Consider the following 23307-nt stretch of genomic DNA (forward strand, 5'->3'; position numbering starts at 1 on the left):
TGTCTCCATGTCTAAGGCAAGGCAAGCCTTCACCAGATGAATTCTGTTTGCATCTAAGAATCTGAAGCTATCAGTAGAATAGATATCATTTATTGCTTTCCCTTGTACCAGGCATGTGCTGATTGGGGAAGATCCCCTGGAGAAGGGAATGGCAACCCACTCTAGTATTCTTGCCTGCAGAATCCCATGGACAGAGAAGCTTGGTGGGCTACAGTCCACGGGGTTGCAAAGAGTTGAACGTGACTGAGTGACTAACACAGTACTATACATATATATATAATTTCTTCTTTAATCTTTATCTTAGCTCTATAAGATAGGAAACCACTATTATCCACATTTTATAGCATAAAACAAAAGTTCATAAAGGTTTAGAACGTGAGTGATCCAAGGCCTCAAGGCTGATAAAGAGAGAAACAGGTGGTAAAGGGAGAAATCAGGACTTTGACTCCAAGTCCAGCTTTGAATCTCTACCAACATTGCTTGAAAACACTCAACTATTTCTCCTGAATTTATCTTAACCTCCGAATTGCAAGAACATAGCAGCAGAGAGACCGAACAGACCAGAAACCCAAGGCCCACAGGCCAACCGATGTCCTGGGGATTTCAAACAGGATGACCAGTTTGATTTTGCAAGTGGGAAGCAGCTGCAGATTGGGCACCCAGGTCAATGTTGATAGCTCCGCAGCGAGTGACAAGGCCTCACTGCTTTGCCTGGATGGCTAGACCAACACTATTCTCAGACCATAGTCACAGGCCTGAGCCCACTGCATCGGATCTGCCCACAGTGATACCTACCTGCTTCTCCTCTCAGCGCCTTCTCCAACCTCACGCCCTGGATCTCGAAAGCCCTCTGCTGCTCCTCCACTTCCTCCAACTGCCTCTGGATGGCCTGCAATGCCAGGATTGTGTGTCATGCAGGTGCTTTCCACATGCGGAGTCATACAAGGGGGCTAGTTCTGCCACCTACTTTCCAAGAGGAAGAAGCCCTTTCTCTTGGGTTGCCAGCTCTTCAGTTAACTGGGTAAGAATCTCTGAATTCCCCAAACAACTGGAATTTGATATTTCCTTTCTTTAATATGAAAACATAAAGCAAGGAGTCTGTGTGTAAGCTCAATCTGCCCCCAGGGAGATAGTCCCTTTTGACCAGGCCAATCACACAGACATGCTGTCAGGCAGAGGCTGCCGGCCTGGGTGGGCAGCCCTCGTGGCTCCTGGACTCCTCGGAGCCTCGGCCTCTGACCATGGTCATGGCACAGCTGCTGGAGCTACTGGCCATATTCAGAGTTGGACAGGATCTCTGGGGACAAACACAGAGCATGCTCACGATCCATTTTCCCAAGAAGAACCAGCAGATACCTCCCAAGACATTGGAACAGGAGATGGGAGCCAACTCCTGGGGCTGGGTGTTCCTCTCTCAGTCTGCCCTGCCCCTGTCCTGAGCTACAAATTGGCAACCTATTATTTCATTGCACCATGGGGCTTTTTACTGTCTGCAGAAGTGTACTGTGGCTTGTCACTAGCAGTTTACTAAGACCAGAGAGAGATGTTTATTTCATTAAGGCATATCCTCCTTAGACTACTGTAGGTACCTATCACGGCTTGGGGTCATGATGGGCTTTGTATTTACATGTTTAGTTTCCCCACTAGCTATTTCTGTCTTGAGTGTATTAGGAAGGAAAATTAAGGGGGAAAAAATCCCTTTCCTATATACATTTTTTTCATCCCCATCAGTTTTCTCTGCTTTTAATCACATGCTGCCACAAGGCACATCTCTTGGCAGAACAGACTTTGGACCAGGCACCTTCAAAGAAGTGGCAGCTGTTTGGGCAGGTATAACCTGTGTGTTCTTCCTTCCCTACTTTCTCCTAGCTCTGTCTCACTCTTCTTCCTCCTTAACTCTACTTTGTTCTAAGTCTCCCCTGGAGTCAAATTACAATTGCTGAGGCACCTCCAATCTGTGAAGAGGCCCAGCAAGGGCAGGGGCAGGGACTCAGCAGCCACCTGGCTTCTTGTCTTAGCTGAGAGTGTTTAAATCCCAAACATAAAATCTGAAATAGATGGGAATTCTAACTAAAACTACTTGTAATTTTATGCTTTCTTCCTCTCTGTCTCTTTTTTAAAAACAATGATATCTTTATAGATCTGTCTCTCGCTGGTAGAGTGTAGCATTGCTAAAGGAAGGGAAACATTTAAATGACTTTATGGCTGATTGCTTTGTAATTATGGCTATGTAATTGTTATGGACTAAGCAGTCTCCACCCCACACTAAATTCACCTATTGATGTCCGAACGCCTAAAGTGACTGTTTGGCCCTTAAGGAGGTAGGTGAGGTTAAATGAGGTCATAGTAGTGGGCCCTAATCCAACAGGACTGGTGTCCTTACATGCAGAGGAAAAGATACCAGAATTCTTTCTTTCTCTTGCTCTGAATGCACACACACGAAAAGGCCATGTGAAGACACAGCAAGAAGGCAGCTGTCTGCAAGCCAGGAAGAGAGTCCTCACTGGAAACCAACACTGGAGACACCTTGATCTTGGACATCCAGCCTCCAGAGCTGTGAAAGAATAAATTTCTGTGGTTTAAGCCACCCAGTCTGTGGTATGTCATCATGGCAGCTCAAGCTGATTGATACAGTCATCATTCTTTAGAAACTAAGAATGAAAATCTCAAAGATAATACAGGGCGGGTATGGATGCTAGCAGATTAGGACTCAAAAGGCAACTGTGATTCTTCTGTTATTACTCTTGCCTGGAAAATCCCATGGACTGAGAAGCCTGGTAGGCTGCAGTCCATGGGGTCACAAAGAGTAGGACATGACTGAGCGACTTCACTTTCACTTTCACTGTCTGGAGCAGAAATAGCAGGTTGGCCAAAAAAACCTCTTGGGGTTTTTCCATAACATCTCATGGAAAAACCTGAATGAACTTTTCGGTCAACCCAATATAAGAAGAAGAAATTGTTGAGTTTGCCAATCCATTTCATAAAGATATCTTGTTCTCAGAAGGAAAAGTTGAAATGTTTCAAGAAAGCCTGTTTCAGAAGGTGAGGATGGACAAAGGGAATTTAATTTTCCCTGACTGCTAGGTGAAGAGGGTGGCTTCCAAGTCAGCCACTGAGAAGAGTAAAGAAGGTTAGATTTAGTGACTTCCTTCTTGTCAGAAACAACTTATGGGACTACACAACTGGATAAAGTGAGTTACTGGAGAAGGGGATGTAAGGGTACACTGCATTAACACAAGTGGTCATTTAGGTCCCTTTGTCCAAAAACTCAACTCCTCTTCAAGGCTAGGTTTGGGGTCTTCAGGGAGAGGGGGAATGCCTTGATTTTCTGCTTCATTTTGCAGGTCAGTAGATCCACTTGAGCAAAAATGTTTGCAGTAAACAATTAAGCCAGGAAGTCTACAGCAGAATGGTAGGTGCTTATGCGTTCAACTAACATTGGAACAGAGACAGCCCCAAGAGCTGTCAGTTCAGCAAAGATACTGTCAGAAATTCGAGAGAAGGTTATATCCTCACAGAGGACAAAACGAAGGCCACTGCAGTGTGGCAGTCAGGGCCTGGGATGGATTCCAAGGCAATGTGTTGGCTGCCATTCCAGCTCACTTTGCAGGACACACGCCTGCAGATGGAAAGGCAGCTGGGAGTGGGCCAACTCAACACCTGGGCTCTCTGGCCCTGGAGTCCCACCAGGGATTGAACCACAGCCTTCAGAACAGCCACAAGCCTGGTGCTTACAGAAGAGAGACTGATCTTTCCCCAGCTCAGCTTCCCCAGTTCAATACAGATTTCCAAAGGGCTTCCAGACCCAGATCCCCAGCAACCCAGACCCACTCACTCGTTTGTTTTCTGACCTGAGCTTTATGAAGTCTTTTCAATTCTTCTTGCTTAACCAATTGCTTTGTTGCTTTTTCCAGCTTCCTTCTTCTTCTAAGTGCCTTCCTCTCCTACGAAAACCAAGAAGAAAAGTATGTCTAAGCAAGATGGAGTTGAAACTTACAAAATACTGTCACAGTCTCTATCCTTTCCAACCAAACCACTGTTTACCTTCTAGAACAATGATGTCCAACAGAGCTTTCTGCAATGATAGAAATATTCTCTATCAAGGCAGAAGCTTGCTTTCCTTCCCTGCTTCACTTTGTGCAAATACATCATTAATATCACTGGTTTTTCTGTGTGCCTGGGCTAGTGGAATACAGAACACTCAGAATTGGGGCATTTACAAAGCTTGATCCAGGTCTTCATGACAAGTCTAGGACAACTTCTAGATTGACTGCCAACCACTGCAAATGTTCTAGGCCATTTGGATGAGGAAACCCCGACTTTAAGTGGCTAGGACCTTTCTTAGAAGGCTGGGGTGGAGAGGGGCATGGTGGAAATCACTGGTAGTTGTCCAGAGATTGGCTAACTCAATCTCTGTGGAGAGTCAGTCCCTTATTTAACAAATATCTCTTGAGCTCTCATGATACTAATCTATATAATAAATGCCAGCAAGTACTGAGTGCTATGTGCCAGACACTGTACTGATTACTTCACAAATACCATCTTACTTATTCTTCAAAGTATGTTTTTTTTTTTAATAGACAAGGAAATCAGAACTCAGAGAAGTTAAGTAACTTAGCCAAGATGACACAATCAGGAATTGGAAGCACCAGTAGCTAAGCCCAGGTAACCTGAATCCAAGTGTCCGTATGTCCATCTAGTTTACTCTGTCTTTCCCATGCCCAATACAGTGTAGGTACATCATGCACCTCTGTTTTATAGAAATATTAGACTTTCACCCTAAATAAGACCATTCAAACAATTTCAGCGAGGATGCCTTGACAGCCTCATACCATCTCAGCACTTTACAGCAGCGAAGTTGCTAAAGCCCAACTCCTTTATCAAGAGTCAGCAAAGCAGAACTTAGATGGGTAAAGAAAGTCTTGTACTGCCTTTTCTTAAGATGATGACATAAACAAAAGGGATGCTATATCAACAAGCACTCATATAACCTTATGAAGCGCCAGGCACACTTCTTACATCCTCAGTGCTAGTGGTGACGATACAGAGAGGAAAGCAAAGAGGCTAAGGAAGAAAAAGATAAAGGACAGAGAAAGAGAGAAATCTGGCAGGGCTGAAGACAAGCTGCCTGTCCCCATCTGTCAGATCCAGGCATTAATTTGAGGGGAGGGGTGCAGAGCAAAGAGGTGAGGGTATTTATTTTGTCTCGTTTCCTGTCCTGGAGAAGGGCATGGCAACCCACTCAGTATTCTTGCCTGAAGAATTCCATGAACAGAGGAGCCTGGTGGACTACAGTCCATGAGTTGCAAAGAGTCAAACACGACTGAGCAACTAACACACATACCAGTTTCCTGTGTAAAGGTTCACTTGAGCTGACATGGGCTCTATGCCACATGGGTGGGGACATATCTGTATGGGGCAAAATAGATTTAAAAACCAGAGGGGAAAACACTCCTTCCATTCCTCCAGTGTGAGCTCTGAGAAGTGGTAAAGAAGGAGCCTTTTTGCCAGCTTCCCTTCCTGAAGAATGGGCCATGTCAGAAGCCAGAAGCACCAGTGAGCTTTACCACATACATGCCTTCTCAGTCATATCTGACTCTTCGCGACCCCGGGGACCATAGCCCGCCAGGCTCCTCTGTTCATGGAATTTCTTAGGCAAAAATACCGAGAGTGGATTGCCATTTCCTATTCCAGGGACCTTCCAGACTCAGGGATCAAACCCATGTCTCCTGCATTGGCAGGCGGATTCTTTACCAAGGCGCTACCTGGGAAGCCCAGCTATCCCCCACTGCAGGCTTATATGATGACCGGCTCTGTTCTGGGTCACCAGGAAGACACAAAGCTTTTTGGAAGGCTTGCCCTAGTTTATCACGGTCTTGCTGTTTTGAGAGCTTTGGGCCACTCCATTCTTTTGGTCCCCATGAGTGTCAAGATGGTTGATGCTGGGGTCTCTGCCTCATTTGAATACAGAATTAACTCAGGGTCACTCAAGGGGGTGAGAGGGCCTATAGGGAAACCCTAGAAATCAACACACAGGATTCATTTGTGTTGAGTGCCAAACTAATCAGACACACCCACAGTCAGAAATTAGAAATCTCTCAGTATTGTCTTATTCTCATTCTCTCCGCCCCCCTCTCTCTCCCCCTCCCTCCCTCTCTTCTCTTTCTCTCTCTCTCTCACACACACACACATCCCAGTTCCCTCCTGACTTGCTCCAAGCTGGGCCTTGGGGAGCTGGAACCCCTGAGTGACTTGAGATGACGCCAAAGCTCCTAGTGCCAGATATGGAAAAGTTGAGTTTAAGTAAATAAATTTGGTTCTCTCTCTTTCTCCTCAGATCCTCACTGCTCCAGAAAGTAAACACTGCCGCAGCAGTGAACCGCTTCTCTGTCCACCCAGGAAGCACACGCGGTCCAGCCATTCAGCCCTTCCAGCCCCAGCAGACAAAGGAAACAATGGTGGGATTTGGTCATGGGATGCATGTCTCCACATATGTGACATACAGACGCATTTAAAGACATACAACAACGTTTGTGTTTTTAAATCCATTGGTACGGGAGTTGTTTAAAGGGTGCTCCATAAACTAATGTTCATTAAGCAAAGAGAAGAACGGCTGTCCCCCTGCCGGCACTCAGCTAGTCAGTGGGGATCCTCGGAGTCTAGATGCAACTGCATGGTTCATTTCGCATTTCTGATTAGAATAAACATAACATTTTCCATGCAATCTGCCTCTAGTGCTTCTTAAATGAAGCTGTGCTTCCCCCAGGGAAATATGCATCTGCTTGCTGTAATTTTTTTCGATGGTTTGCTTGTTGGATCACATATTAAACCCACTTTAAGAGCTGCAGTCACCAAATGGTTTCAAGTCAATACGTCTGTTTTTTTCCGCCTTCCCATTTTGACATTTCTGAGAAAGGCAAGCTTCTAAAAGTTTTATATATATATATATAAAGATATATATATATCTTTTATATATATATAAAGATAATCCTTAGGGTGTTCCAGGTAAAAAAGAGTGGTTGCTGTCAGATGCAATGAAACATGATCTTCCTAATGAAACTGCTGCAGCTGGAGCCCACATTGGGTCTGAAATCAGGATGGTAAAACGGCCCCCACAAGCCAAGGCCCCCGTTGGTTTGCCAAGTATTGTTACCTTTGACCGCGAGGAAGGCTGGGGATGGAATTCCTCATCTGCAGAGGAGGTGGTGGAGGAAGAGGTGGAAGAGACAGTCCCTGTCCCCTGCGCTCTGATGGGGACGTGAGTGGGACCTGAAATGGGAACAGAACTCACTTGAACTCCTAGCTTCTTCTCCCGCTTCATGACCCAGAGCCGCCTCTCCCTCCTCCCTGCCACCCCCGTTCTCTTCCTCCCCACCCTCCCTTCCCTGCACCTGCCGTGAGCATGAAGCGGCAGCACCTAAGGGCAACTGAAAATTTGGCCCTCCACGTTAATTACATTTCTGGGTCCCTGCCAAGAGCTTTGCAGCTCTCTTTTCATGTTTAAAAAAAAAAAAAAAGGTATTATGCAGAAATCAATTAATTCCTTAAACACCATTTATATAGTGTGTTGCTTAGAATGCATTCAGAGATGAAATCTATTATTAAAATGCGTGTCTGAAGTTAGCTGAGTTACCTAAATGCTTGTGTAAGGTTCCGTTCTGCAGAGTAATTGAATGCAAAAAAGTCAGAGCCAGCTCTTAAACAAATCGCCCTTCTGCGGCTCACAGCATCTGGCACCCATTTTTACTACATGACATCTGCTCAGTGTAAAAGGGCTGGCGTCAGAATGTCTGGTCATAGAAAAAAAAATCCCAAATGTAATCAGAAGCAAAAGGACTCTAAGCCTAAGGTTTTATCACATAGTCTCATGCAACATAAATATTTCATTAATTATGGCTAAACAAATGCCACTTTTATTTTCCCAACTTGCAGATATTATCACATCATTGAAGTGATGATTCAAATGCCAGAAAAGGCAGTTTAAGATACGGAGGACTCAACAGTTCCAGGCCCATGGGAGAGCTGAAGTCGAGGGGACATGCCAACTCCTCAACAAGAGGTAGATGTTTAGAGGCAGGAAGTGCCCATGTTTGCTCGAATCTCTTTGTGACTTCTCTGGGGCCCACGTGTGATAAAGTCTTCCAGGTTCCATAGGAGACTTGTATTCTGCTCAGCAACAACATCTGCCCAGACACATCAACCTGAAGCAGAGTCAATGATTAATATCTGGATTAACCCACCCTAAACACTGGATATCAGAACCAGCTAGGACTCGGTGATAGAAAACTTACTCATCTTTACTCTGCCATGGCAGGTTCTGTCTAAAGAGAAATGTGTGCTGGGTATGGAGGGAGGAGAGGCAATTTCAAGCTGACTAACATTCTCTCCAGCCTGCCTTTTCTTCCCCATAATTTTCAACTATTCACCCCAGTGGGAGAGGCCAAGTTTTAAAAAATAAGGGTAATTTTAACCTCCAGGAACACATTTACATATGCTGTTATTCAAAGCAAAATAATGCAAAACATCTATATAATAACACAGCCTCTCTGGGGAGGGAGTTAACTGTTTTTCACTTTAATTTGCCAGATGGGAAAGCTCAGGTGAAGATAGAATCAGGAGCAGCATAATAATGGTGGAGGCACTGTTGGTAGGGATCTGAGATTGTGTCCCAGCTCGAGCCACTAAATTACTGCTGAGTATTTTAAGCACTGACTATTCCCTTCTGTAAGCTTGAGGAACTAACTTCACCCCTTGAGTTTCTGGGGATTGTGATTTCTAACTTGCGGAACTGCTGTGGAAGAAGAAAGATCAATGTAAAGAGTCTAACACAGTACCTGTCCACTGGATGCATGCGTGCATGCTCAGTCGTGTCCAACTCTTTGTGACCCCATGGACTACAGCCCTCCATGCTTCTCTGTCCAGGGGATTGTCCAGGCAAGGATACTGGAGTGGGTTGCCATTTCCTCCTCCAGGTGATTTTCCTGACCCAGGGATCAAACCCGCATCTCCTGCATTGGCAGATGATTCTTAACCACTGAGCCACTTGGGAATCCCGCCTGGTTCATTGCAGGTGCTTAAGTAGATGTTTTCATTACCATCAGCTGCCTCACCCATATAATGAAGCAGCAGCTATTGCTACATCATCATCATTGATCCCAATGAACACTACTGCAATATTAGTGTCGTGATAAGTTGCTTCAGTCGTGTCTGACTCTGCGACGCTATGGACTATAGCTTTGGACCCTCTATCCATGGGATTCTCCAGGCAAGAATACTGGAATGAGTAGCCATGCCCTCCTCCAGGAGACTCTCGCAACTCAGGGATCAAACCCATGCCTCTTATGTCTCCTGCATCAGCAGGTGGGTTCTTTACCACATGTGCCACCTGTAAAACTGCCTGATTAATCTTTATTTTGTGGAGGAAGTATAGTATCTAAATTTAAAGCTTTTTCTAAATCTCAAAAATAAATATTTCTATTGAATTTTATTTTGAAATTGAGAAGAAAATGTTTCTAATTATGAAGCATTTCTTATACTTCTGGCAAAGTTATATAAAGTTAAATAGTTACACCTGAATCTCTTCCCCTGTACTCTATTCCATCATAGACCCATTCGTTCTAGTTTAGTTTTCACTTGCAAGCTTATAAAGCTTGGCAGCATTGTTCTACTCTGGTTGCAATGGAGCGACTGATTCTGGAATTGATCTCCCACCACAAAGCACCAGAAGTCAGGACGAAACATACGAAGCAGCTGCTTTGCTTCCAGACATTGGACACGAGGCAGTGCAGACCTGTGATAAAGGCAGGAACACAGCAAACGAGGGAAGCCCCACAACCAGTAGTTTTCTGCTACAGACACTTTCCAGAACACAGGGCAGGTAGGAAGAACCTAAACAGAGCACAGCAGATTCTTGGAGAAGACAGAGGTCAGTGTTTGACTGGACTGAGGCAATTGGAATAGGTGGGGAAGAGTACTTGAGAGGAAGGAGCTTTGCAGAAAAAGGACTTCAGAAAAAGGCATAGACATCAACTTCAGTCTATCATAGGTTCACAGAGAGAAACTGCAAAAGGTTGGGCCGATAACTGTTGCAAAGTTATAGCGTAAATAATCTCTACAGCTTCCACAAGACTGGGAAAGCTACAAGTTTTACCCAACTAAGGTAGAGAAAATATTGAGGGCATTAGAGGGGAGACCATAGAAGAGTCACACTTGAGTAATAGGGATAAATTAGTTCTAGAATAAAGGTAATTACAGACATAACTGAATAAGTTTAAAAACCAGCCTTGAAAGAAACAAATTGGTCTGCAAGTTACTTTACTGCCTGCCAAACATTCTTTAATGCCTATATAACATTCTTTAAATGAAGGAACAAAATAGAGACACTTGAAAATGTAATATTTACAAAATTATTTTGTTGTTTAGTTGCTCAGTCATATCTAACTCTTTGCAGCCCCACAAATCTAGCGGCCAGTAAACAGCTACTCAGTTCAGTTCAGTTCAGTTGCTCAGTCGTGTCCGACTCTTTGCAACCCCATGGCTGCAGCATGCCAGGCCCTTAGTCCATCATCACCTCCCGGAGTTTACCCAAACTCATGTCCATTAAGTCGGTGATGCCACCCAACCGTCTCATCCTCTGTCATCCCCTTCTCCTCCTGCCTTCAATCTTTCCCAGCATCAGGGTCTTTTCCAATGAGTCAGTTCTTTGCATTGGTGGCCAAAGTATTGGAATTTCAGCTTCAGCATCAGTCCTTCCAATGAATATTTAAGACTGATTTCCTTTAGGATGGACTGGTTGGATCTCCTTGCAGTCCAAGGGACTCTCAAGAGTCTTCTCCAACACCACAGTTCAAAAGCATCAGTTCTTCAGCGCTCAGCTTTCTTCACAGTCCAACTCTCACATCATACATGACCACTGGAAAAACTATAGCCTTGACTAGACAGACCTTGGTTGGCAAGGTAATGCCTCTGCTTTTCAATATGCTATCTAGGTTGGTCATAACTTTTCTTCCAAGGAGCAAGCATCTTTTAATTTCATGGCTGCAGTCACCATCTGCAGTGATTTTAGAGCCCCGCAAAATAAAGTCTCTCACTGTTTCCATTGCTTCTCCATCTATTTGCATGAAGTGATGGGACCAGATGGCATGATCTTCGTTTTCTGAATGTTGAATTTTAAGCCAACTTTTTCACACTCCTCTTTCACTTTCATCAAGAAGCTCTTTAGTTCTTCTTCACTTTCTGCCATAAGGGTGGTGTCATCTGCATATCTGAGGTTATTGATATTTCTCCCAGCAATCTTGATTCCAGCTTGTGCTTCATCCAGCCCAGTGTCTCTCATGAGGTACTCTGCATATAAGTTAAATAAGCTGGGTGACAATATACAGCCTCGACATACTCCTTTCCCAATTTGGAACCAGTCTTTTGTTCTATGTCCAGTTCTAACTGTTGTTTTCTGACCCGCATAGAGATTTCTCAGGAGACAGGTCAGGTGGTCTGGTATTCCCATCTCTTGAAGAATTTTCCACAGTTTGTTGTGATCCACACATAGTCAAAGTTTTGGCATAGTCAATAAAGCAGAAATAGATGTTTTTCTGGAACTCTCTTGCTTTTTCGATGATTCAACAGATCTTGGCAATTTGATCTGGTTCCTCTGCCTTTTCTAAATCCAGCTTGAAAATCTGGAAGTTCATGGTTCACGTATTGTTGAAGCTTGGCTTGGAGAAGTTTGAGCATTACTTTGCTAGCATGTGAAATGAGTGCAATTGTGCAGTAGTTTGAACATTCTTTGGCATTGCCTTTCTTTGGGATTGGAATGAAAACTGACCTTTTCCAGTGCTGTGGCCACTGCTGAGTTTTCCAAATTTGCTGGCATATTCAGTACAGCACTTGCACAGCATCATCTTTTAGGATTTGAAATAGCTCAACTGGAATTCCATCACCTCCACTAGCTTTGTTCGTAGTGATGCTTTCTAAGGCCCACTTGACTTCACATTCCAGGATGTCTGGCTCTAGGTGAGTGATCTCACCATTGTGATTATCTGGGTCATGAAGATCTTTTTTGTGTAGTTCTTCTGTGCATTCTTGCCACCTCTTCTTCACATCTTCTGCTTCTGTTAAGTCTATACCATTTCTGTCCTTTATTGAGCCCATCTTGCATGAAATGTTCCCTTGGTATCTCTAATTTTCTTGGAGAGATCTCTAGTCTTTTTCATTCTATTGTTTTCCTCTATTTCTTTCCAGTTGTTGATGTGACTGGTGATGGAAATAAAGTCTGATGCTGTAAAGAGCAATATTGCATAGGAACCTGGAATGTTAGGTCCATGAATCAAGGCAAATTGGAAGTGGTCAAACAGGAGATGGCAAGAGTGAACATCGACATTTTAGGAATCAGTGAACTAAAATGGACTGGAATGGGTGAATTTAACTCAGATGATCATTATGTCTATTACTGTGGGCAAGAATCACTTAGAAGAAATGGAGTAGTAGTCAACAAGAGTCTGAAATGCAGTACTTGGATTCAATCTCAAAAATGACAGAATGATCTCTGTCTGTTTCCAAGGCAAACCATTCAATATCACAATAATCCAAGTCTATGCCCTGACCAGTAATACTGAAGAAGCTGCAGTTGAATGGTTCTATGAAGACCTACAAGACCTTCTAGAACTAACACCCAAAAAAGATGTCCTTTTCATTATAGTGGACTGGAATGCAAAAGTTGTAAGTCAAGAAATACCTGGAGTAACAGGCAAATTGGCCTTGGAGTACAGAATGAAGCAGGGCAAAGGCTAACAGAGTTTTGCCAAGAGAACATACTGGTCACAGCAAACACCCTCTTCCAACAACACAAGAGAAGACTACACATGGACATCACCAGATGGTCAATACTGAAATCAAGTTGATTATATTCTTGGCAGCCAAAGATGGAGAAGCTCTATACAGTCAACAAAAACAAGACCAGGAGCTGACTGCGGCTCAGATCATGAACTCTTTATTGCCAAATTCAGACTTAAATTGAAGAAAGTAGGAAAAACCACTAGACCATTCAGGTATGACCTAAATCAAATCCCTTACAATTATACAGTAGAAGTAAGAGATAAATAAAAGGGGTTAGATCTGATAGACAGAGTGCCTGAAGAACTATTGATGGAGGTTCATGCCATTGTACAGGAGGCAGGGATCAAGACCATTCCCAACAAAAAGAAATGCAAGAAGGCAAAATGGTTGTCTGAGGAGGACTTACAGGTAAGAAGAGATATGGAAAGGCAAAGGAGATGTGGAAAGATATACCCATTTGAATGCAGAGTTCCAAAGAATAGCAAGGAGAGATAAGAAAGCCTTCCTAAGTGATCAGTGCAAATAATAGAATGGGGAAGACTAGAGATCTTTTCAAGAAAATTAGAAACAGTTACTAGATACACAAAAAAAGCAGGAAAATGAGTCTGATAATCAAGAAAAAAATCAATCAATAAAATAAGACTCAAAAATGAAACTGGTGAGTGAGTTAGTGAAAGTCACTCAATTGTGTCTGACTCTGAAATCTGAAGGAGTCTGCCAGGCTCCTCTGTCCTTAGAATTCTCCAGGCAGGAATACTGGATTGGGTAGCCTTTCCCTTCTCCAGGGGATCTCCCCAACCCAGGGATTGAACCCAGGTCTCCCACATTGCAGGCAGATTCTTTACCATCTGAGCCACCAGTGAAGCCCATGAAACTAGACAAAGATTTTAAAAAGAGTTATTTTAATGTACTCAAGAATTTAAAAAGAAAGCATGAACAGAATGAGGACAGAAATGAAAAATATTTTTATAAGAATCAAATGGACCCTATGAAGATGAAAATAAAATCTGAAATGAAATGTTCACCAGCTCAGTTTAACAGCAGACTAAATACTGCCAGCAGACTAAGTACTAAAGAAGAAAATATTCAGTGAAATTAAAAAATAGCAATAAAATAAAAAACTATCCAAATTGAAGCACAGAGAAAAAGACACTGAAAAAAATGAACAGACCTCAGTGATGTGTGATGCAAAATCAAATGGTCTAAAATACATGTGATTGGAGAACCAGGAGATAGAGGGAGAATGGCAGGAACAGAAAATGTAGTTGAGAGAATATTGCTGAAAATCATGCAAATTTAAAGAAAATTGTAAATCCATAGCTTCAATAAGCTCAAAAAAACCACAAGCAGGATAAACACAAAGAAAATCATAGCAAGCCTCATGATAATAAAATTGCCAAAGACCAGAGATATAGACAAAATCTTAAAAGCAGACTGAGAAAAATAATACATTTCCTACAGGGAAACAAACATAAAAATATCCATGGACATCTTGTCAGAACTGAAATAAGCCAAAAGACAATACTGCATCATTAAAATGCTTAAAGAACAAAATCATCTGTCAATTTTTGATTCTATGTCCAGTGAAACAACACGTTCAACTTAAAGCAAGAATAAAGGTGATCTTTTCTTAAGGAAAAAAAAAGTTAGAATAATTTGTTGTTAGCAGACATGGATATAAAAAAATTTTAGAAAACTCTGTAGCAGAAGGAATATACCAGATGGAATGAAGAACTTCAGAATGGTAAATAAAAAATAACTTTTCTTTGTGGTTTTTAATTTCTTTAAAATACAATTGACTGTTTAATGTAAGTTAGTGTAAAATAATAAGAAATACAACTATTGATAATCCTCAACTTATAATGGGGTTATATCCTGACAATCCCATCCTAAGTTGAAAATACTGTTAGGTTGAAAATTCATTCCATATCTCAGTTACTACATGTCATAGCTTAGCTTAGCCTACCCATAAGGTGCTCTGAACACTTACATTGCCTATAGTTGGGGAAAAAATCATCTAATACAAAGCCTGTTTTATAACAATGTGTAGAAAATCTCATATAGTTTATTGAATACTCTGCTGAAATGGGAAACCAAACGATTGAGTGCAGATGAGTGTAAGAGTATCAGTTATTTACCCTTGTGATCTCCTGGCTGATTGGGAGCTGTGGCTCTCTATAGAATATGTCATCTTGTATCTCTAGCCTGGGAAAAGATCAAAATTCAAAATCGAAGAGTGGCTTCTACTGAATGCCTATTGCTTTTGCACCACAATAAAGTAAAAAAAATAAAATAAAATTGTAAATTGAACCATTATAAATCAAGGACCTTCTGTATTGGTCTCTGTCCCAGTTTCTGCTAATATTTGATCTTTGACCTCAATTCCTGACACAGGGCTCCTAAAACCCTTAGAATTTCCTAGGTGATAGGAGTATCTTTTGTCCTAATGAGGTGATTGTTGGTGGGCTTGGGAATAGGAGCTGGTCAATAGAAAGACTAAGCCATGATTAGAAGCTTGGAACTTTTATCCCTAATACCCATCCTCTCAAGAGGGGAGAGGGGCTGGAAGATGAGCCAATAACCGATTATACCTATGTGATGAAGCCACCATAAAAATCCCTAACGTACAGATTTTGGAGAGCTTCCACATTGGTGAACACATCCATGTGCTGGGAGGGTGTCGTACCCCAGCTGCATGGGAGCAGAAGCTCCTGTGCTTGGGATCCTTCCAGACTTCACCTTATGTATTTCTTCTCAGGCTGTTCATTTGTAACCTTTATCATATCCTTTATAATAAACTAATAAGTGTAAGTAAATGTGTGTTGAGTTCTACACCACATTAGCAAACTATTGAACCCAAGGGAAGGAACGGGAAGAACCTCTGCTCATATCTAGTTGGTCAGAAGTACAAGTGACAGAAAGGGCACAGAAGATGTGAGCAAACACCAACACATGTGATGTAACCGCCTGACAGAGAACAACCCCACAATAACTAGAGAATATTTCTTCAGAGCACATGCAACATTTACTAAATTGGTAATATGCCAAACCATAAAGCAAGTATCAACAAATTCCAAAGGACTGAAGTCATACGTAGTATATCTTCCGATGACAGAGAGGTTAAGCTAGAAACCAAGAATAAGAAGTATAAATAGAAAGTGGGGTGGGGTGGGAGGTAGGAGGGAGGTTCAGGAGGGAGGGGATATTTGTATGCCTATGGCTGATCCATGTTGATGTATGGCAGAAACCAACATAACACAGTAAAGCAATTATCTTCCAATTAAAAATAAATAAATTTAAAAATACAAAGTAGACGTTTAGAACTTAAGCAATAATTTGTAACAACTTATAGATCAAAAAAGAAGTAAAATAAATTTGAACTGGCTGATAAAAATACAGTACAACAAAATGACTAGAATGTAGCTTTAAATGTACACGTTACGTAAAAGAGAAAAGTTGAGAATTGATGCTCTAAGATCTATTAATACTTTAAGAAACTAGAAAAAGAGCCACTAAACGAACCTAAGGAAACTAAAAGGAAGAGCATACTCAGGATAAGAACAGATTATGAGAGACAATAAAAACAAAGCAGAAATAGTAACAAAGCAAAAATCTTTTTCTTAAAAAGATGAATGAAGTTGATAACCTCCATCAAGAATAATTAAGAAAAATGAGACAAAAAACACACTTACCAATACTTAAGATAAAAAGTTCTACAGAGTATTAAAGGGAGCTACTAACCAAAAACCATTTTGTGACAATAAATTTGAAAATTTAGATAAAATAGACAAACTTAATGGAAAACACAGCTTACAAAACTAACATAAGAAGAGATAGAAAATCTGATTATTTCTATATCTATCAGAAGGAACACCCATATACTGTTGGTGGGAATATAAATAGGTGCAGCCACAACAGAAAACATTATGGAGGTTCTTCAAAAAATTACAAACAACCCCAATGTTCATCGCAGCACTGTTTATAATAGCCAGAACATGGCAGCAACCTAGATGTCCATCAGCAGATGAATGGATAAGAAAGCTATGGTACATATACACAATGGAGTATTACTCAGCCATTAAAAAGAATACATTTGAATCAATTCTAATGAGGTGGATGAAACTGGAGCCTATTATACAGAGTGAAGTAAGCCAGAAGGAAAAACATCAATACAGTATACTAACACATATATATGGAATTTAGAAAGATGGTAACAATAACCCTGTGTACGAGACAGCAAAAGAGACACTGATGTATAGAACAGTCTTATGGACTCTGTGGGAGAGGGGGAGGGTCGGAAGATTTGGGAGAATGGCACTGAAACATGTAAAATATCATGTATGAAACGAGATGCCAGTCCAGGTTCGATGCACCATACTGGATGCTTGGGGCTAGTGCACTGGGACGACCCAGAGGGATGTTATGGGGAGGAAGGAGGGAGGAGGGTTCAGGATGGGGAACACATGTATACCTGTGGCGGATTCATTTTGATATTTGGCAAAACTAATACAATTATGTAAAGTTTAAAAATAAAATTGATTAAAAAAAATTACAAACAGATACGATCCAGCTATTCCAGTTCTGGATATTTATCCAAAGAGCACAAGATACTAATTTCCAAAGATATATACACCACACCATGTTCATCATAGCATTATTTTCAATAGCCAAGTTATGAGAACAACCTAAGTGTCCATCAATGAATGAAAAGAGAGATGTGGTATATGATAGAATCCAGCCTGCCTGCAAAGTTGCTTCAGTTGTGTCTGACTCTTTGCCACGCTATGGACTAGCCTACCAGGCTCCTCTGTCCATGGGATTCTCCAGGCAAGAATACTGGAGTGGGTTGCCCTGCCCTCCTCCAGGGGATCTTCCTGACCCAGGGATCAAACCCCTTTCTCCTGCATTGAAGGCAGATTCTTTACTGCTGAACCACCAGGGAAGCCCACATGGTAGAATCCATAAAAAAGGATGACATCTTGCCATTTGTGACAGCATGCATGGACCTTGATGATTTTATGCTAGTGAAACAAGCAAGACGGAGAAAGACGATTGCATATGATATGGGGAATGGTGTGGGGAATACATAATGCAACTGGTGTGGGGAATGCAAAAATAAATTAATTGAACAAATCAAATGAAAGCACATTAAAAACATGTAAATACAGAGAACAGAATAATGATTACCAGAGGGAAGAGGGTAGGGGGAGGGAAAATGAGTAAAGAAGGTCAACTTTATGGTAATGGATGGAAACTAAAACTTTGGTGGTGAGTATGCTGTAGTGTATATAGGGGTCAAAATATAATGCTGTACACATAAGACACATAATGTTATAAATCAATAAATATAATCTATAGCAAATATATATTTAGTAGTGAAATACAAGCCTTCTGATACTGGGTTAAAAAGACAATGCACTATTTAGCATTCCACTTCTATTTAGGAGATCCCAGGCAGAACAATAAAATTAAATAAAAGGTATACAAACTAGAAAGGAAGATGTCAAATTGTCTTTATTTTCAGACAACATCATTATGTATGTAGAAAATCTCACAAAAAAATCTACTAGAATAATAAGAGAGTTCAGCAAGCACAACATAAAAAGTCGAGTGTGTTTCTATATATTAGCAACTGAAACTCCAAAACTTTGGCGACCTGATGCAAAGAGCCAATCCATTTGAAAAGACCCTGATGCAGGAAAGATTGAAGGCAAAAGGAGAAGTGGGTGCCACAGGATGAGACAATTAGATAGCATCACCAGCTCAATGGACATGAATTTGAGCAAACTCCAGGAGACAGTGGTGAACAGAGGAGGCTGGTGGGCTGTAATCCATGGGGTCACAGAGTCAGACATGACTTAGTGACCGAACAACAACTGAAAATAAAAATTAAGAAGGCCGTTCCACATATAATAGCAGCAACAACAAAGTATGAAACTCCCAAGGAACATTATTGTTCAGTTGTCTTAAGGAATACATTTAGCAAAATGTGTGCCGGAAGTACACACTGAAACCTAAGAAAACCTGTGTTGAGAGATATTCCATCTCCATGGACTGAAAGCCTCAGTAGGTACCAACTGTTCCCAAATTATTTAGAGATTAAAAACAGCCTCAATCAAAATCCCAGTAGGCTTATTTGGTAGAAATTGACAAGCTAAACTGTTTGGAAACACAGAAAACCGAGAATAGCAAAAATAATATTTAAGAACAAAATTGGAAGACTCTCACTATGTGTTTGCAAGACTTGCTCTGAAGCTATAGCAGTCAGGAGAATGTAGGGATAAACATACAGATTAATGAAATAGAGTAGAAAGTGCAGTGGTAAACCCATACACATATAGTCAACTGATTATCTGTGAAGATGCTGCAGTAACACAATGAGCAAAGAACAGTCTTTTTAATAAGTGGGACTGTAACAGTTGGATAACCATGGTCAAAAACTTTGACTTTTATTTATACTATACAAAATTAATTAGAATTGGATTATAGACTTAAGCTCCAAAGCTAAAGACTGTAAAATTTCTGAGAGGAAACATAGGAGAGAGCCTTAGTGACTCTGGGTTTATAAAGATTTCTTAACTCTAACTCAAATTATAAAAAAATTAATTAATTTGTCTTCATCAAATTAAAAGCTTCTATTTTTTTGGATGATGATGAAATTGAAAAAAACAATTGACCAGCTTGGAGAAAATATCTGCAAACATATATCTGATGAAGGACTTATATCCAGAATTTTTAAGAACTCTGACTAAATAGCGGGTTATAGTGTGTTCTTAGATCTGAAGACAATATTCTAAAGTTATCAAATGTCTCTAACTTAATCAGTTTAAAACTGTATCATTTATAACTGCACACACAAATATTGAATACTGGGCATATATGTAATGAAAATTGTGCCAGATTACCACAACTACAAAACACTGACAGAAACTGCAGAAGTCTTCAGGAATATATTATGTCCATGAATTGGAAGGCTTAATATTGCAAAGATGTTAATTCTCTCTAAATTTATCTCTGCAGCCAATGCAATACCAGTCATATGCCCAGAAAATATTTTTGTGGAAATTGATGAATTGCTTCTGTAAGTCATATGGAAATGCAAAAGGCCAAGAATATCAAACAATCTTGAAGAACAACAAAGTGGAAAATTTACTTCAGACTATGAAGATTTATTATAAAACCACATAATGAAAACAGTGCGATTCAGGTGCGAGGATGGACAAACCAGTGGAAGAGAAGAGAAGTTTCAAAACTGAACCTGCTTCATTTATGACAAGTGTCACTACAACGAAGTGAGGGCAAAGGAGGGCCTTTTTAATAAATGCTGCTGAATCAACTGGATAGCAACATGGGACAAAATAAACGCTCACCCTACTTCTCAGAATATACCAACATCTATGCTATGTTGGTCACAGATTTATTTATAAAAGATAAAATAATAAAGCTTCTCTAGCAAAGTTGGACAATAGAAATCCAATGTGAGCCATGTATGCCATTTGAAATTTTCTAGTAGCCACAATAAAAAATGCACAAATAAACAGATGATATTAATCTTAATCCTATGTTTAGCTCAAATTTCAAAAATGTTATCATTTCAATGTATAATCAATATAAAAATATTGAGATCTTTTAGATTATTTCATTCATACTAAGACTTCAGGATCTGGTGCATATTTTATAATTATAGCATATCTTGATTTAGATAATGCATTTTTAATAGTTAAAGTGAAATGTAATCCTATCAAAAGAAAAAAGTTGAGTCGAATAGAAAGATATTTTATATTGCTTCAGTTGCAAAATTTAAATCCATTAATATTCAATAAAATTCAATTCCTCACTCACACTAGCTATTCTCTAGTGTGAAAGAGTGAGTACCATACTAGACAGTGCAGTTCCAGAAGGTAACATACAACAGTATCTTTGTGACCTCACAATAGGGAAAGATTTCATAAATAGGAAGCAAAAATCAGCAATAAGGGAAAATACTGTTAAATTTGACTTCATTAAAATACATGTCTTTGTTTATCAAAAACATCTTTAGAGAATGAAAAAGTGAGTCAAAAAGTGGGAGGAGATATTTTATATAATGTATAAAAAATATTAATATATATATCTGACAAAGGGTTTATATCCAGAGTCTACACAGATTACAAACTAATCAGGAAGGGACTGACTACACAGTGAAAGTATGGACAAAAGCCTTGAATAGGTACCTCATACAAGAAAATATCTGTCAATACATAAGCATGTAAAAAGTAGCACAACATCATTATCAAGTGAAGGCCAATTAAAATCATAATGAGATACCACCCCACACCCATAAAAATAGTGACATGAACAAAACAAAACTGAGACTACAGCGTATTGGCAAAGATATGGGTGAAGGGGAGTTCTCATTTCCTGCTGGAGGGTGTATATATTGGTACATTCACTTTAGAAAACCATTTGACAGTATCTGCTGAAGCAAAGCAATCACGCCTAATCCCAGGACCTCGCAACTCACTCCCAGGTACTCGTACATATTGATGATGATTCTCTTTCTTTGACCACACTCTAGCCAAGCTCCCTTGAGCCCTCTTCTCAACTAGACCTCAACCCTGGCCCTTAGTAACTATCCTCTCAACACAAATAGTTTAGCATACCCGATTCTTCCTGCATGGCAAAGTCTTAAACACTGACGGTTTCTAACAGCTCAGTCCCTCTTAAAGTCCTTGCTTGAGAAAACTCAAGACTGATGAATTTATTGTTCATTTTAGCCAACATCTGTTTATAGACTCCTGACCATCTTTTCTTAGAGCCTTTACTAAAAAATGGGCTTACAATTATCCATCTTTCACCTGTCCCTTTGAGAGGTATATGTATCTCCTACCACTGAGGAGGACCAGAAAGCCAGCCCTTTCAAATGCAATTATCAGGAAGGATAGAGCCTGTCTTCCAGTTTCTGGGGGAGGACAGAATCCTAACTTCAATCTCTGCCAGCTAACAGACCCAGCTGAGTAAAAAGCATTTACACTAAGGAACCCTATGGGATTTCTCACTTCCCTGTCTCTCCTGAGACCCCACTTATCCCTCTTGCTACTCCCTCATTCTCCCTGTCACACACCTAGCCACCTCTGGCAAAATCAAAGCTGAGTTCAGTTGATACTGAATTCTCTTCCCCACTGTGACACCAAATTACTAATTAAACTCTGTCCTTACCATTCTAACTAGTATCTGGCTTTATCTTTGACAATACCCAACAGAAACAATATGTATGCTACTGCTAAGTCACTTCAGTCGTGTCCGACTCTGTGCGACCCCATAGACGGCAGCCCACCAAGCTCCCCCGTCCCTGGGATTCTCCAGGCAAGAACACTGGAGTGGGTTGCCATTTCCTTCTCCAATGCATGAGAGTGAAAAGTGAAAGTGAAGTCACTCAGTCGTGTCCGACTCTTTGCGACCCCATGGACTGCAGCCTACCAGGCTCCTCCATCCATGGGATTTTCCAGGCAAGAGTACTGGGGTAGGGTGCCATTGCCTTCTCCAATAATATGTATAGGGATGCTGAAAGCAGCGTTCTTCACAACTGGAAACGACCTCAGTGCCCAGCATCAGAACGCACCAATAAAGAGTGGCATATTCATACAAGAGCATAAAACGCAGGGGCGGAAAAGTGGGAACCACTGCAATGCAGATGGACACGGATCCCTGCCTCCCCCTGCTCTGCCCATAATGTTTAATGAAAGAAGGCAGGCCCCAAAGAGCACACACTTGTATTAGTTTTCCATTGCTGTGGGAGCAGTGACCACCAGTGTAGCAGTTTACAATGGCACCCACTGATGATCTCACAGCCGTGTAGGTCATAAGTACAGGTCTGGCTCCACTGGGTCCTTTGCTCAGTGTCTCACAAGCTGCAGTTGAAGTATCCACTGGGCTGGGGTCTCCTCTGCAGTTAAGAGTTCTCTTCCAGTTCATTCAGGTTGTGGGCAGCATCCAGTTCCTAGTGGTTGTAGGACACGGAGTCCGTTTCTTGCTAGCCGTCAGATGGCTATAGTTCCTTGAGGCCTTTTGCTTACAAGCCCTCTCACAACAATGACAGTTTACTCCTTCGAGGCCAGCAGGACCATGTCTTTCTCATGCTTCGAATTTCTGACTTCAGAAGGGCCCAGCCTCTTATTAAGTTCTCATCCGACTAAGTGAGTGAGTGAAGTGAGTCAAAGTCGCTCAGTCGTGTCTGACTCTTTGCAACCGCATAGACTTTACAGTCCATGGAATTCTCCAGGCCAGAATACTGGAGTGGGTAGCCTTTCCCTTCTCCAGGGGATCTTCCCAACCCAGGGATCAAACCCAGGTCTCCTACATTGCAGGCGGATTCCTTACCAGCTGAGCCACAAGGGAAGCCCAGGAATACTGGAGTGGGTAGCCTATCCCTTCTCCAGCGGATCTTCCCAGCCCAGGAATCAACCTGGGGATTCTTTACCAACTGAGCCATGAGGG

At 41.2% G+C, this 23307-nt stretch overlaps 1 protein-coding gene across 5 annotated transcripts in view; it reads right to left on the bottom strand.

Annotated features, from left to right (window-relative positions):
* The window catches only part of MICAL2 (microtubule associated monooxygenase, calponin and LIM domain containing 2), a 241392-nt gene that overhangs the window by 30002 nt on the left and 188083 nt on the right, over positions 1 to 23307 (bottom strand). For all 5 annotated transcript variants that reach the window (XM_070803662.1, XM_070803667.1, XM_070803665.1 and 2 more), the window contains 3 exons: positions 7154 to 7269; positions 3852 to 3944; positions 796 to 889 (listed from right to left, as the gene is read on the bottom strand). In XM_070803662.1, coding sequence (XP_070659763.1) covers positions 796 to 889; positions 3852 to 3944; positions 7154 to 7269 — 303 coding nt within the window. The remainder of the gene's footprint in view (positions 1 to 795; positions 890 to 3851; positions 3945 to 7153; positions 7270 to 23307) is intronic.

This window comes from Bos indicus, chromosome 15 (genome assembly GCF_029378745.1).
Source record: "Bos indicus isolate NIAB-ARS_2022 breed Sahiwal x Tharparkar chromosome 15, NIAB-ARS_B.indTharparkar_mat_pri_1.0, whole genome shotgun sequence".
Lineage (NCBI taxonomy): Eukaryota > Metazoa > Chordata > Mammalia > Artiodactyla > Bovidae > Bos > Bos indicus.